Source organism: Lipophrys pholis (assembly GCF_963383615.2).
Source record: "Lipophrys pholis genome assembly, chromosome: 7".
In the NCBI taxonomy this organism is placed as follows: domain Eukaryota; kingdom Metazoa; phylum Chordata; class Actinopteri; order Blenniiformes; family Blenniidae; genus Lipophrys; species Lipophrys pholis.
In genome coordinates this window covers 666,170-681,691 of record NC_137638.1, presented here as the reverse complement: position 1 = coordinate 681,691, position 15,522 = coordinate 666,170, and the positions used below count along the sequence as shown (strand labels likewise).

Sequence of the window (15,522 nt, the reverse complement as noted above, 5' to 3'; positions counted from 1 at the left end):
ATGAGAGGATGGATGGTGGATGGATGAGAGGGTGGATGGTGGATGGATGGTGGAGGGATGAGAGGGTGGATGGATGGATGGTGGATGAGAGGGTGGATGGATGGATGGTGGATGGAGGGATGAGAGGGTGGATGAGAGGATGGATGGATGGATGAGAGGATGGAGGGATGAGAGGATGGATGGATGGTGGATGGATGATTCATTTCAGTGTTTCTAATCCAGATCAATCTTTGTTCTTCTGACAGAAACAAATAGTTTACTTACTTTTTCAAATTGCAATGAAAACCAAAATTTGCTTTATTCAAACAGGAAGAATTTCAAATGAAAACTCTTCAGGAAAAAAACCCACTTTTTAATTCCCAGCGTGAAGCTTCAGAAATCATCGATTCATCGGTGATGAATTTCTTTTGTGTCGTTTCGGTGTTGGTGTTCCTCAGGGACCTCATCCTGGACTCACACGTTTCTCAATAAACTTCCTGTTTTTCTTCCTTAAAAGATTAAAACCGTCAGTTGCACTTGACTTGAGGATTTATTTGGCGAGACGCGCCTCCACAGCTGGACGTGGGAGCTTCCAGATGTGATTTCTTTGTTCGAACGTAAAATTAAACATTTATTCCACGTTCGTGACGGCTGGCTGCGCATGCGCACTGCGCCGCGTAGAAGGCTGAAGCACGTACGGTGTCGACTCTCTCCATCTGCGGGAAGCGCGCACAGACTGAGGCTTTTTGCGGGTGTGTGCGGGTGTAGAGCAACAGTGGGACGCAGTGTGGTCCCCCCCGGCCTCCGATGCCTCCCTGCGGCCGCCCCGGGGCTCCTCCTCGGCCGTGAGGAGCTCGAGCTCCGGATCAGGTGAGAGCTAACGCGGCTAACGGCTAACGCTGCCTCCGCTTTGTGGCTTCCCGTTTCCTGCGGGACACTAAATTCAACATTTGACCGAAATAATCCACATATTCACCGTTTCCAGGTTTGAAATGAGAAGAAGGAGAGTTTAGGAGCTAAAAGTGTGTGTCTGTGTTCTTCCTCCTGCGGTCTGGAAAGTACCTGTGTTTATCAGCTCGGGCTCACTGTTTACTCAACCAAACTCCATTCCTAATGTGTCTGATTTAGTGAATAAAATCACTTTTTGTCAGATAAACGTGACTTTTAAAACTCTCGTTTAGGCTGACTCATTGATCTGTTGATGTTCTACCGTCCGGCTGCACTGATTCACTCCGAAATGATCGATGATTGGAAGTAATGTCGTTTTCCTGCAGAGCAGCAGTGGTGCAGGTTTCTGTTAAATTCACATTTTAAATGTATTTTATCCACAAACATTCAACCAGATCACTAACTGTAGTACTGGGTGGGTGAGTAACTCAGTATTTAGCTCCACGTTACTTAGTCACATCATCATTAGTTACACGCTATTAGGTTACTCTGTTAATTACTCTTAGTTATTCTGTCCCTCTGGTACTTACTGTGAGTTACTTTGTTTCTCTGAGTTACTCTGTTAGTTACTGCGACTGATTCTGTGCCATCAGTCCCTCCCTCAACGAGTTACTCTGTTACTCAGTGAGCTACTGTGTATTACTCTGTTAGTTACTCTGCAGCTACTCAGTTCCTCTGTTGCCCCTCAGGTTGCCCCCCAGCCTGGGCGGATGACACGGTGCCGGGGGACATGGAGACGGGCGAGACGCACAGAACGCCGGGAACGCCACGCTGACACGCCCCCGCCATCCCACGTTCGATTCCCTCTGCTCGTTCAACGTTAGATTCCCTCAGGACTCGGCCTGGAGGTTCCAGGTTTGATTCCCCGCAGCCCTCACTGACTCGGCCTGGAGGTTCCAGGTTCGATTCCCTGCGGCCCTCGCGGCAGCCCTGGCGGTGGCCTCCCTCTGCGGTGCGTTGGTGGCGCCTGCGGCCGCAGCACGTGACCATGAGCTCGGAGGGCTTCCAGTACCGAGCGCTGTACGACTACAAGAAGGAGCGGGACGAGGACATCGACCTGCGCGTGGGCGACTCGCTGCTCGTCTCCAGGGCGGCGCTGCTCGCACTCGGCTGCAGCGGCGGCGCCGAGGAACGACCGTCTGAGATTGGCTGGCTGCCCGGGTTCAACGAGACCACACAGGTACCGCCTTCTCTGCTGGGTACTCTCTTAGTTACTCTGTGTCTTAGTTTCTTTCTGTTCCTGTGGTGGTTCCCATGGTGGTTCCCATGGTGGTTCCCATGGTGGTTCCCGTGGTGGTTGCCGTGGTGGTTCCTCTGGTAGTTCCTGTCATGGTTCCCGTGGTGGTTCCTCTGGTAGTTCCTGTCGTGGTTCCCGTGGTGGTTCCTCTGGTAGTTCCTGTCATGGTTCCTGTGGTGGTTATTCTGGTGATTCCTGTGGTTCCCATGGTGGTTCCTCTGGTAGTTCCTTTCATGGTTCCCGTGGTGGTTCTTCTGGTGATTCCTGTGGTTCCTCTGGTAGTTCCTGTAGTGGTTCCCATGGTGGTTCCTCTGGTAGTTCCTGTAGTGGTTCCCATGGTGGTTCCTCTGGTAGTTCCTGTAGTGGTTCCCGTGGTGGTTCCTCTGGTAGTTCTCGTGGTGGTTCCTCTGGTCCTGATGCTCACGCCCCCTCTTCCAGGAGAAAGGTGACTTCCCGGGGACGTACGTGGAGTTCGTGGGCAGGAAGAGGATGTCCCCACCCACTCCCAAGCCCCGCCCACCCAGACCGCCATCTGCAGCGTCTGTGAGGACGGACTCAGAGTCTGAAGGTGAGTGGAACTGGAGTGGGCGGAGCTTATGACATTGGGACACACCCACTCCTGTCACGTTCTGACCTGTGTGTCTCCTCCAGGCTGCCTGCTACCAGACCTCCCGGACCAGTTCGGAACCCCGGACACTGCTCCGCCCCTCCTGGGACGACTGATGGAGGCCGTCGAGAGCAAAGGTACACACACGCACACGCACACACACACGCACACACACACGCAAGCACGCACACATGCGCGCGCACCGTGCTCACTGAGTCCTGGTTCTGCAGGTCTGGACTGTCCTGTGTACCGCAGCCTGACTGGAGGTGTCCTGGACCCCCGACAGCTGGCCGATGCCGGTGAGTCCCTGGCTCAGACCCCTGCCCGGATCAGAACCGGTTTGACCCCCCCACCCTCAAGGTCCCTCCGGTGCTTCACTCTGAGGTTTGCTTCTTTTTCAGACCTGGAGCAGCTGGACCTGCAGTCTCTCTGTGACGGGGTGATCCGGTTCCTGCAGGACCTGCCGGCTCCGGTTCTGCCATCCTCACTGCAGGCTGACATGATACACACTGTGCAAGGTCAGACACACACACTCACACACACACACATGGACACACGGACCTACACAGGGACACTCACAGACATGACCCCCCCACCCCCCTCCAGAGGTCAGGGACCCTGAGGACTGTGCCCAGATCTTGAGGGGCGTGGCCAGCTCGCCCTGTTGCCCCGCCCAGTACGGCCTGACCCTGCTCAGCGTAGTGCGACACCTGGCCCGGCTCTGCCTGCACGGAACCAGAACCCAGCTGAGCCCGCGGAGCGCCGCCGAGAGCTTCAGCCCCCTGCTGTTCAGACCGGCGGGGGGAGACTCTGGTCTGGAGCCTCTGGTCCAGGTCCTGGAGGTTCTGATCGCCAGTGAACTCAACATGAAGCAGGCTGCTCCAGGTGAGACACACACACACACACACACACACACACACACACACACACACACACACACACACACACACACGGCAGGTTTAGATGTGGTGTCTCTGCCTATGTCCTGTTAGCATTAGCTTATGCTCCCTGTTAGCCGTGAGCTAGCAGCTGATGCTAACATGCTACCTGTGTCCTAGCCTTACCTCCTAAACCAGCGAAGAGCGCCGCGGCCGCCAGCAGCTTCAACAACAGCATGGCTCTGCAGGACGCCGAGTGGTACTGGGGGGACATTTCCAGGTAACACCGGGACACCAGGGGGGGGCGGGGGAAGGGGGGGGCAACCCTGCAGAACCAGGCAAACTGTGTGTGTGTGTGTGTGTGTGTGTGTGTGTGTGTGTGTGTGTGTGTGTGTGTGTGTGTGTGTGTGTGTGTGTGTGTGTGTGTGTGTGTGTGTGTGTGTGTGTGTGTGTGTGTGTGTGTGTGTGTGTGTGTGTGTGTGTGTGTGTGTGTGTGTGTGTGTGTGTGTGTGTGTGTGTGTGTGTGTGTGTGTCACAGAGAGGAGGTCAACGAGAAGTTGAGGGACACGGCTGATGGAACGTTTCTGGTCCGGGATGCTTCCACCAAGATGCACGGAGATTACACCCTGACTCTGAGGTACACAGTAATCTGATTACTCTGAGGTACACACGGTACTGTAGTTCTTCTAGTAGGTTCTCTAGTTCCTAGTTCTCCTGTGTGGACCCTCTGGTTCCGAGGTTTGGTCCCTGTGGAGGGTGTGGGTGTGGTCAGGGTGTGGGTGTGGTCAGGGTGTGGGTGTGGTCAGGGTGGAGGCGTGGTCAGGGTGGGGGTGTGGTCGGGATGGAGGCGTGGTCAGGGTGGAGGTGTGGTCGGGATGGAGGTGTGGTCAGGGTGGGGGCGTGGTCGGGATGGAGGCGTGGTCAGGGTGGGGGTGTGGTCGGGATGGAGGCGTGGTCAGGGTGGGGGGTGTGGTCGGGATGGAGGCGTGGTCAGGGTGGGGGTGTGGTCAGGGTGGAGGCGTGTCCCAGAGCCCCAGATGAGTGTGCGGTTGGATTCCCGTCTCTCTGCAGGAAGGGAGGCAACAACAAGTTGATCAAGATCTTCCACCGCGAGGGGAAGTACGGCTTCTCCGACCCGCTGACCTTCAGCTCGGTGGTGGAGCTCATCAACCACTACCGCCACGAGTCGCTGGCGCAGTACAACCCCAAGCTGGACGTCAAGCTGCTGTACCCGGTGTCCAAGCACCAGCAGGTCAGTCCACTGCTCCACCGGGTCGCCGCCTGTCTCTCTGCCCCCCCACCTGTCTCACCCTCCATGTGCTACAGGACCAGGTGGTGAAGGAAGACAGTATAGAAGCAGTGGGGAAGAAGCTCCATGAGTACCACCTGCAGTACCAGGAGAAGAACCGCGAGTACGACCGGCTGTACGAGGAGTACACCAGAACCTCCCAGGTACGTTCTGACCACAGAACCTCCCAGGTACGTTCTGACACCAGAACCTCCCAGGTACGTTCTGACACCAGAACCTCCCAGGTACGTTCTGACAACAGAACCTCCCAGGTACGTTCTGACAACAGAACCTCCAAGGTACGTTCTGACAACAGAACCTCCCAGGTACGTTCTGACAACAGAACCTCCCAGGTACGTTCTGACAACAGAACCTCCCAGGTACGTTCTGACAACAGAACCTCCAAGGTACGTTCTGACAACAGAACCTCCAAGGTACGTTCTGACACCAGAACCTCCCAGGTACGTTCTGACACCAGAACCTCCCAGGTACGTTCTGACACCAGAACCTCCCAGGTACGTTCTGACACCAGAACCTCCCAGGTACGTTCTGACAACAGAACCTCCCAGGTACGTTCTGACAACAGAACCTCCCAGGTACGTTCTGACCACAGAACCTCCCAGGTACGTTCTGACCACAGAACCTCCTGGTACGTTCCAGAAGTTTTCTGACGTCAACCAGCAGCACAGAAATGTTGTTTTCATCAGGACAGTTCATACTACGAGAAGAAGCTGTGTGAACTTGGGGGCCACGCCCCCTCACAGCAGACCACGCCCCACCACAGCAGGCCACGCCCCCTCACAGCAGTGTGCGTTTTACCTTTTAAACTGCACAGCTTTGTTTCAGAAACACATTTAGACTGTAATAATAATAGACTAAGTTTGTGTTGGAGCCGCCATGTTGGTTGGTTTTAACTCCAGAAGCTGAGGTGCATCACGTAACTCCAATCCATGCTAAATGCTACATGCTAACGAGCTTCGGGGTCACACACAGGGCTTTTCATCCAAAAAGAACCAGGACCGAGTTCAGGGTCAGTTCTTAAATGAGCAGCTCCAAAGAACCGGTTCTTTTTCCACCGTTAACGGAGCCAGTAGAACCACGTCATCACGTCACTGGTTCCACCAACGTGGCGCCGGCAGGATCCAGGAACCAGGAGACGGACTGTACCAGTGGTTTGGTTCCGGGTCGCTCCATCTAGTCTGACCTGAACCTCATGAAGAGTCTCCTCGTCGCTCTGGTGCTGTTTGTTCACCTCCGTCTTGTTTTAGTCCAGAGACCCTGAGTGGACATAGAGACAATAATAATAATAATAATGTGTAGAATGATAGAACGCTGCTCTCCAGCCGTTTCCATGGTAACCTAGGTAACCACTCTGATTAAAGTTCTCTTTCACATGAAGCCATTAAAAAGCTCATTTTAGCTCTAAAAACTCCAACTTTCATTTCCAGTAGTTTGTAGTTTGTTTAGTAGTTCCTGAGGAACCAGAAGTCTGGCTTCATTAGAAAGAAGTTCTGTAGAGCGTCTCATAGCGGAGCGCCCCCTGCTGGCTCATGCAGACCTCAGCCTGCGGTCAGAACGCCAAACAAGACCTGGAGGGGAACTTAGTCACAATGATGTCACCATGAAAGGCCTGAAAAGAACTGGTTCTAGGTTCTAGATCCACCAGCTGACTGACAGGAGGAGCTCTGCAGCTCTAGAACCACGACTCCACCATCGCAGATTAAATGATCTCCTTCCTACGACTTATTATTATTATTAAGACAGTTCAGCCTCGCTTCCTCGTAGGTAGAGGTACCCCCAGAGGTACCCCCAGAGGTACCCCCAGAGGTAACTCCAGAGGTACCTCCAGAGTTACCTCCAGAGGTACCCCCAGAGGTAACTCCAGAGGTACCTCCAGAGTTACCTCCAGAGGTACCCCCAGAGGTACCCCCAGAGGTAACTCCAGAGGTAGCTCCAGAGGTAACTCCAGAGGTACCTCCAGAGGTACCTCCAGAGGTACCCCCAGAGGTAACTCCAGAGGTACCTCCAGAGTTACCTCCAGAGGTACCCCCAGAGGTACCCCCAGAGGTAACTCCAGAGGTAGCTCCAGAGGTAACTCCAGAGGTACCTCCAGAGGTACCTCCAGAGATAGCTCCGCCCCCAGCTGATGATGCGTCTGGTCCCGGTCCGGCTCCTCTCTGGTCCAGCTATGAAGGGGGACCAGCGTAGCAGCAGTTCAGCTCCTGTCTGGTCGGGGCTTTGGCAGTGGAAAGACAAAGAACTGGTGCTGAGGGTGGTCCTGGACCAGAACTAGAACCTGGTTCTTTCTGGTGGAAAAGCCCCCACAGTTGCAAGGCTACATGCTACGTGCTAACGAGCTTTGCGGCTCACTGGTGTCCAGTTTTTTCGTGGAGTCGGCGGAATGCGGACGTAAACGATAAAAGAACCACACAGCAGAAGAACCTTGGCCGCGGTCGGCTGGTTGGTTCTGCCAGACGTAGCTGAGCCAAGAAGTTTCTTCGTCCTTCTTCTGGAGGACGAATCAACCGGCAGAGTGCCGCTCAGCAGAACAAATGAAATGACTGTTCTTCCTCTCCCTCCTCTTCCTCAGGAGATCCAGATGAAGAGAACAGCCATCGAGGCCTTCAACGAGACCATAAAGATATTTGAGGAGCAGTGTCAGACTCAGGAACGATTCAGTAAAGAATATATCGACAAGTTCCGCCGTGAGGGGAACGACAAGGAGATCCAGCGGTACACACACACACACACACACACACACACACACACACACACACACACACACACACACACACCAGAACGTTGTTCGATGTTAGTCTTGTGTTCTCCTCCAGGATCATGGAGAATTACGACAAGCTGAAGTCGCGGATCAGCGAGATCGTGGACAGTAAGCGCCACCTGGAGGTGGACCTGAAGAACCAGGCCGCAGATTACCGGGAGATCGACAAGAAGATGAACAGCATCAAACCGGACCTCATCCAGCTCCGCAAGACCAGGGACCAGTACCTCATGTAGGCAAACGCCCACCTGGCCGAGGCCACGCCTCCTAAAGGCCGGCCCCCCACTGACCACTGCGTCTCTGTTTCAGGTGGCTCACACAGAAAGGCGTCCGGCAGAGGAAACTGAACGAGTGGCTGGGCCTGAAGAACGAGACCACCGAGGAGTAAATCCAGATCTTAAAGCGTCTCCCTCCAGATTATAGAGCGTCTCTCTCCGAATTATAGATTATTGTCTGCCTCCAGATTATAGAGCGTCTGCCTCCGGATTATAGTGTGTCTCCCTCCGAATTATAGATTATTGTCTCCCTCCGAATTATAGATTATAAAGCGCCTGCCTCCGGATTATAGAGCGTCTCTCTCCAAATTATAGATTATTAAGTGTCTGCCTCCGGATTATAGAGCGTCTCCGAATTATAGATTATAAAGCATCTACCTCCAGATTATGGAGCATCTCCCTCCGAATTATAGATTATTAAGTGTCTGCCTCCAGATTATAGAGCGTCTGCCTCCGGATTATAGTGTGTCTCCCTCCGAATTATAGAGCGTCTCTCTCCGAATTATAGATTATAAAGCATCTACCTCCAGATTATGGAGCATCTCCCTCCGGATTATGGAGCGTCTCGCTCCCTCCGGATTATGGAGCGTCTCGCTCCCTCCGGATTACAGACCGTCTCGCTCCCTCCATATTATTGATTATAAAGCGTCTTCCTCCAGATTATAGAGCGTTTTCCTTCTCTAACATCCAGATTATAGATTATGGAGCATCTCCTTCCAGATTATAGTGCTTTCCTTCTCTAAAATCCAGATTCTAGAGCGTCATAGTACAGTTACATCTGTGATGCTGACTTGTTCTCTTTTCTTCCTCAGTGAGTACAGCATGGTGGAGGATGAGGACGACCTTCCTCACCATGACGAGCGTCTTTGGCGTTTGGGAAACATCAACCGCAACCAGGCCGAGTCTCTGCTCCGAGGAAAGAGAGACGGAACCTTCCTGGTCCGAGACAGCAGCAAGCCGGGCTGCTACGCCTGCTCTGTGGTGTAAGCTCCGCCCCCTCACACTCATTACAGATTAGAAACCAAGCCGGGCTGCTACGCCTGCTCTGTGGTGTAAGCTCCGCCCCCTCACACTCATTACAGATTAGAAACCAAGCCGGGCTGCTACGCCTGCTCTGTGGTGTAAGCTCCGCCCCCTCACACTCATTACAGATTAGAAACCAAGCCGGGCTGCTACGCCTGCTCTGTGGTGTAAGCTCCGCCCCCTCACACAGGAAACCACAACACGTCCTAAACGTGCGTCCAGAAACCAGATTAAGACCAGGTTCACACCAGATTAAAACCAGATAAAAACTAGATTAAATCAGGTTCATACCAGATTAAAACCCGGTTCACACCAGATTAAAACCAGGTTCAAACTAGACTAAAACCAGGTTCAAATTAAATTCAAGTCAGGTTCACACCAGATTAAAACCAGGTTCACGTCAGATTAAAATCAGATACAAACTAGATTAAAACCAGGTTCACACCAGATTAAAACTATGTTCAAACTCGATTAAAACCAGGTTCAGACCAGATTAAAACCAGGTTCACACCAGATTAAAACTATGTTCAAACTCAATTAAAACCAGGTTCAGACCAGATTAAAACCAGGTTCAGACCAGATTAAAACCAGGTTCATATTCCAGCTGTGAGCTGGTCTCAAGGCTTTAGGGCCCAGATGTGGAATCAGCTGATGAGACTAAAGAACCAATAGGGGGCAACATGATGTGGAACAACCGCAACTAACCCCCCCTTCCCCCCCCCCCCCTCCTTTTCCCCCCCAGGGTGGACGGGGAGGTGAAGCACTGCGTCATCAATAAGACGGCGACCGGTTTTGGTTTTGCCGAGCCGTACAACCTGTACGGTTCTCTGAAGGAGCTGGTTCTTCACTACCAGCACACGTCTCTGGTTCAGCACAACGACTCGCTCAACGTCACGCTGGCGTTCCCCGTGCACAGCCAGCAGAGGCGGTGACCCCCCCGGACCCCCCCCCCATCTCCCACCCTCCCCTTCAAGGCAGTCGCTGCTGCAGATGAACAAACATCTGGACCGGACATATTTACTGTGAAAGGACATGTCTCCTCCAGAGGAAGAGGAGGAAGAGGAGGAAGGAGAGCAGCAGGAAGAGCAGCAGGAAGAGCAGCAGGAAGAGCAGCAGGAAGAGCAGCAGGAAGAGCAGCAGGAGCCACTCAGACTCCTGAGAAGATGATCCATGACGAGACGTTCAAGTTCCTTCGTAAAAACTCTGCAGCTTTATTCTGAAAACGCACTAAAGAAACTGTTTCCAGAAAAACCTGGAAGTCCTCTACAAAACGAGCTTTAAAACAAGTCAGGTTTGTTTTTGGTTCTTTGAATTCTCAGATTAGTGTTATTGTTGTGCACTTTTCAAAATAAAGTGACAAAGTCAAGATGCTTTAAAAAAAAACAACCAACAGTTTCTTATTCTTCCAGAGTTTTAGCTTCAGGAAAAAACATGCAAAACCTCTGTTGTGTTTTCGATGTAGGTTTTCCAGGATGTTTTCATCGTAAATTGTTTTTTCAAAATAAAAACTCGAGACAAAATTCGAGGTCTGTGATTTCACATTAAAGGTTTTCAGATTAAATCCAAACAAATGTGAGAAGATTCATGACGATTGGAAACCCAGCCTTTTATTTTGTTAAATTCCAACAGAAAAGTGTGAAAATGAGCAGGAATTTTTTTTTTTTTTACATATTACAAATTAAAAGCACTCAATTTAACACAAATCTAAAAAAAAACAACAAAAAAACACTTTCAACATAATTTTTCCTCAAAAAACAACTTTTTTCCATTTGGTCATAAATTCCATGTTTAAAACTAAAAAATCAGTTTGTCCCAATTTTATGAAACAATAAAAGCATAAAAACTCTTATAAAATCTCTTAAGTTACAAATCTGACTTTTTGTTTTAAACATTAAAAGGTTTCCGTTCCGACAGCATGTTAGCATGCAACTGCGCTTTGTCACTTCCTGTCACACTGACAACCTTCATCCTCCTGCTCCTCCTCTTCCTCGCCTTGCTCCTCTTCGTCACAGCAGACAGGAGATGGAGACCTTGGTGGTGCTTTCAGGTACAGTGTCTGTTGAGGGACAAACGAGTGTTCTGTTTCTTGTGATTCTGAATAAAGTTTCTAGGTTTTTATCGACCAGCTGAAGTTGACCTTTGTTGTCATGGTAACGTGGAGTTTAAGTGGATGCTGGTCATGTGACCTCAGCGGTCAGCTGACTGACCTCGGTCCTGCAGCGAGCTGATGTACGCCTCCAGGAACTCTTTCTCACTGCTGTCCTGCTGCTCTTCCTCCCGCTGCCTCCACCCCCCCCTGCCCCCCTCCTCCTCCTCTGCTTTGCTCACGTTGTCGTAGAGACGGATGAACCTGAGGAGGAGCACACCATGACCTTTGACCTCTCACCCAGAAACCGTGTGTGTGTGTGTGTGTGTGTACTTGATGTCGGGGCTCCTGCACAGCCTGGTGGGGATGCAGGTGAGCTCAGCTCCGCTCACGACCACCATCTTCAGGGTGTGGACGTTGGTGAGACAGAACGGGAGGTAAGACAGCTTGTTCTTATGGAGGAAGAGGCTGACCAGCTGCTGCAGGCTGCACACACACACACACACACACACACACACACACACACACACGTGAAGGTGGTGATGATGAAGGTGGTGATGATGAAGGTGATGATGATGGAGATACCGGTCCATGTCCTGCGGCAGGTCTGTCAGCAGGTTCCAGCTCAGGTCCAGAACCTGCAGACTCTCCATCCTCAGAACACAAACCGGAACCGACGCAAAGAAGTTCTGAGACAAGTCCAGGTGGAGGAGCTGCTTTAGACCGCTGAGCTGGAGAGAGAGACAGGTAGAGAGAGAGAGACAGGTAGAGAGAGAGAGAGAGGTAGAGAGAGACAGGTAGAGAGAGAGAGACAGGTAGAGAGAGAGACAGGTAGAGAGAGAGAGAGAGGTAGAGAGAGAGAGGTAGAGAGAGAGACAGGTAGAGAGAGAGACAGGTAGAGAGAGACAGGTAGAGAGAGAGGTAGAGAGAGACAGGTAGAGAGAGAGGTAGTGAGAAAGAGACGGGTAGAAAGAGAGAGAGGTAGTGGGAGAGGGGTAGAGACAGGGAGAGAGAGACAGGTAGAGAGAGAGAGACGGGTAGAGAGAGACAGGTAGAGAGAGAGAGGTAGAGAGAGAGAGGTAGAGAGAGAGACAGGTAGAGAGAGAGAGGTAGAGAGAGAGAGGTAGAGAGAGAGACAGGTAGAGAGAGAGAGGTAGAGAGAGAGAGAGGTAGAGAGAGAGAGAGGTAGAGAGAGACAGGTAGAGAGAGAGAGGTAGAGAGAGACAGGTAGAGAGAGAGAGAGAGGTAGAGAGAGACAGGTAGAGAGAGACAGGTAGAGAGAGAGAGAGAGGTAGAGAGAGAGGTAGAGAGAGAGACAGGTAGAGAGAGAGAGACAGGTAGAGAGAGAGACAGGTAGAAAGAGAGACAGGTAGAGAGAGAGACAGGTAGAGAGAGAGAGAGGTAGAGAGAGAGGTAGAGAGAGAGGTACCTCAAAGGGCAGCTCTGACAGACGGTAGTTTCCAGTCACTTCCAGCTTCTGCAGCTTCTCACAGTTTCCGAGTTCTGGAGGGATTCTGGACAGTCGGTTGTAGCTGATGTTCAGCTCCTTCAGCTGGAGGAGGTCACCTACACACACACACACACACACACACACACACACACACACACACACACACACACACACACACACACACACACACACACACACACAGCTGTTTGCACCACTGGGCTCCCCCGGCTGTTATTTGACCCCTGGCTCTCACCAATCTGCTCCGGCAGCTGGCTGATGGCGTTCTTGGGCAGCTGCAGGACGCTGAGCTGCGTGAACAGGCCCAGGAAGTCTGGCAGCTGGCGGATCCTGGTCCCGCTGACGTGCAGCTCCTCCAGGTAGGTCATCCACTGCAGCTCTCGAGGGAATTCCTGCAGCACGGGGCAGTGGTCAGGTGTGTCCCCCTGCAGGTGACCCCCCCCCCCCCCACTCACCGTCCAGCTGCCCCCCTCCAGACAGAACTTCAGCCGGCTCTGCTCAGGACCCTTCAGCTCCTCCTGCTGGTCAGTCTCTACCACAGACACACCTGTCTTAGTTACCTGGAAACACCTGTGTACTGCTCTTAAGTACCTGCTTAGTGTTTACCTCTTTGTTTGTGTTTACCTGGTCACTGTCTACCTGTGTAGTGTTTCACCTGCTTGTTGTTTGTTCACCTGTTTACTGTTTGTTTACCTGTTTGTGTTTACCTGTTTACTGTTTGTTTACCTGTTTACTGTTTGTTTACCTGTTTACTGTTTGTTCACCTGTTTACTGTTTGTTTACCTGTTTACTTTTTGTTTACCTGTTTGTGTTTACCTGTTTACTGTTTGTTTACCTGTTTACTTTTTGTTTACCTGTTTGTGTTTACCTGTTTACTGTTGGTTTACCTGTTTACTGTTTGTTTACCTGTTTACTGTTTGTTTACCTGTTTGTGGAACGTTTGTCTCTGTTGATCTCTCTAGATATCGATGTAGTAGATTCAGTTCACTGGTTTTTAATGTTTTGCAGTGGATGCGATAGTGCCACTGCTGGTCGATCCTACACACACACACACACACACACACACACACACACACACACACACACACACACACTGGTGTGAGTTTGGATTTCAGGCGTCTGGATGTTTGGGGATATAAACGGCACACGATGAGTTCATCTTTCTAAAATCATCCCAGACCATCTTCTCACGCTAGAAACACTCGACAGCTTCATTTCCTGGCTCCGCTGACTAACCACATGACTAACCACATGACTAACCACATGACTAACCACATGACTAACCACATGACTAACCACGACACAGACTAACCACATGACTAACCACACCGACTAACCACATGACTAACCACACCGACTAACCACATGATTAACACCGACTAACCACATGACTAACCACATGACTAACCACATGACTAACCACATGACTAACCACATGACTAACCACATGACTAACAACACCGACTAACAACTAACTGTCCACGGAGACAGTCGGAGCGGTTTCAAAAAGTTCCACCTTGGAAGCCGTTTTTAAAATGATGTGTTTTCAGTTCCTCCGAGCTTCGTTGTCGTGGAAACAAACCCCCGATACGCGACAAAAGATTTGCGTGTTGACTTGAACTGGTTTCCGTGGAAACAGAGCCTTAATGTGACGTTGACTGAAAGGCGGAGTTGCACTGGTTCCCTGTCTGAACTGTGGGTGGCAGCAGAGAGGCTCCACCTGCTACCGTGGGATGACATTAGTTTCCATCAGATCGTCTCGCGATGACGAGTGAGCGGTGGTCTGACTGGGACTCACCTGGCGAGGGCGCTCTTCTGCACCCGCTCCCGCTCCTTCTTCTGTCGCTGCCGGTGCTTCTTCACCCGGACCTCCCACAGACCCCTGATGACCGAGACGTCGCCGAACGGGACCGCCGCCGTCCGCTCACGACCCATTATGCTGCTGCTGTAACCATGGTAACGGCGCACAACTTTACAAGAACTACTATGACTGTATGTAGCAGTGATTAGCATTAGCCTGTATGTAGCAATGATTAGCATTAGCCTGTATGTAGCAGTGATTAGCATTAGCCTGTATGTAGCAATGATTAACATAAGCATGTATGTAGCTGCGATTAGCATTAGCCATTATATAGCAGCAATTAGCATTAGCCTTTATGTAGCTGTGATTAGCATTAGCATGTATGTAGCAGTGAATGTCAGTCGGAACCGTCAAATGGAACCGTTGGACTGAAGAGTTAGGGAATTTGTGTGTGTGTGTGTGTGTGTGTGTGTGTGTGTGTGTGTGTGTACCTGCTTGAAATTCCATAGAAATCTGTTGTACACACTTACCTGAGCGAGTGTGTCTGTCCTGGGTATCAGCCGGCAGCCTGTTTACCCACACACAGCTGTGTGTGTATGTGTGTGTGTGTGTATGTGTGTGTGTGTGTGTGTGTGTGTGTGTGTGTGTGTGTGTGTGTGTGTGTGTGTGTGTGTCAGGTACTATTTTTACCAGCAGCGTGGTGACCTCCGGCTGTGGCACATGACGTCCCGGCACACTCAGTGTGTCTCTCATTGTGTGTATTTGTGTGTGTATTTATTTGTGTGTACTTATTTGTGTGTATTTATTTGTGTGTACTTGTTTACAGATGGGGAGTTTTGTTCGTCTGGAACAGTCTGAAGCTTCTGTCTGAGTATCAGAGTATCAGAGTATCAGAGTATCCGAATATTCTAGTTTTTTGTTTTTCGGATTTTTGTCAGAAAACAAAAACGACCTCATGTCTTTTTTCTTTGTTGTTTGTTGTTTTTAGGACAATAAAACTGAAAATGAACTCAGTTCTTTACTTCCTGTTGTTGCGGACGAAGCAGGTGAAATCCAACGACACGATAAAGAGGAGACGCCTCAGCTGCTGGGGACGGACACGGACACGTCCCCAGCAGCTGAGGCGTCTCCTCTTTATTGTGTCTCTGCCTGG

General features: G+C 51.1%; 2 protein-coding genes across 3 annotated transcripts; one reads left to right on the top strand and one right to left on the bottom strand.

Moving 5' to 3' along the window:
* The first annotated feature begins 636 nt into the window (after nucleotides 1–636).
* On the top strand, nucleotides 637–10,929 carry LOC308112177 (phosphatidylinositol 3-kinase regulatory subunit alpha-like). Its single transcript, XM_080467469.1, has 16 exons — nucleotides 637–849; nucleotides 1,617–2,107; nucleotides 2,603–2,732; nucleotides 2,816–2,908; nucleotides 3,002–3,070; nucleotides 3,173–3,289; nucleotides 3,378–3,656; nucleotides 3,830–3,929; nucleotides 4,188–4,286; nucleotides 4,721–4,901; nucleotides 4,976–5,101; nucleotides 7,528–7,670; nucleotides 7,772–7,948; nucleotides 8,026–8,100; nucleotides 8,804–8,974; nucleotides 9,757–10,929. The coding sequence occupies exons 2-16, from the start codon at nucleotides 1,916–1,918 to the stop codon at nucleotides 9,944–9,946; spliced, it is 2,142 nt and encodes a 713-aa protein (XP_080323595.1). The 5' UTR covers nucleotides 637–849; nucleotides 1,617–1,915; the 3' UTR covers nucleotides 9,947–10,929.
* Nucleotides 10,522–14,977, bottom strand: lrrc2 (leucine rich repeat containing 2). Of its 2 annotated transcripts, none has more exons than XR_013935472.1 (10): nucleotides 14,900–14,977; nucleotides 14,367–14,513; nucleotides 13,494–13,606; nucleotides 13,024–13,100; nucleotides 12,804–12,960; nucleotides 12,530–12,666; nucleotides 11,686–11,831; nucleotides 11,434–11,586; nucleotides 11,152–11,364; nucleotides 10,522–11,070 (listed from the first exon to the last, which is right to left on the bottom strand). XR_013935472.1 is itself a non-coding variant. In XM_080467488.1 (10 exons), exons 2-10 carry the CDS (start codon nucleotides 14,501–14,503, stop codon nucleotides 11,021–11,023), a joined length of 1,113 nt encoding a protein of 370 aa, XP_080323614.1. In that variant the 5' UTR covers nucleotides 14,504–14,513; nucleotides 14,900–14,977; the 3' UTR covers nucleotides 10,522–11,020. The 2 variants fall into 2 exon arrangements, 1 of the variants encoding a protein (XP_080323614.1); XM_080467488.1 differs by having other exon boundaries at nucleotides 11,222–11,364.
* Nucleotides 14,978–15,522: the final 545 nt, after the last annotated feature.

Excerpts from the sequence above, each read along its gene's own strand:
- lrrc2 (XM_080467488.1), bottom strand. The coding sequence starts at position 14,503 with ATGGGTCGTGAGCGGACGGCGGCGGTCCCGTTCGGCGACGTCTCGGTC. Across the intron at positions 13,101-13,493 it reads GACAAACGTTCCACAAACAG|AGACTGACCAGCAGGAGGAG; the intron begins GTAAACAAACAG and ends TGTCTGTGGTAG. Across the intron at positions 11,587-11,685 it reads CTGCCGCAGGACATGGACCG|CCTGCAGCAGCTGGTCAGCC; the intron begins GTATCTCCATCA and ends GTGTGTGTGCAG.
- LOC308112177 (XM_080467469.1), top strand. The coding sequence starts at position 1,916 with ATGAGCTCGGAGGGCTTCCAGTACCGAGCGCTGTACGACTACAAGAAG. Across the intron at positions 2,733-2,815 it reads GACGGACTCAGAGTCTGAAG|GCTGCCTGCTACCAGACCTC; the intron begins GTGAGTGGAACT and ends TGTCTCCTCCAG. Across the intron at positions 5,102-7,527 it reads AGTACACCAGAACCTCCCAG|GAGATCCAGATGAAGAGAAC; the intron begins GTACGTTCTGAC and ends CCTCTTCCTCAG.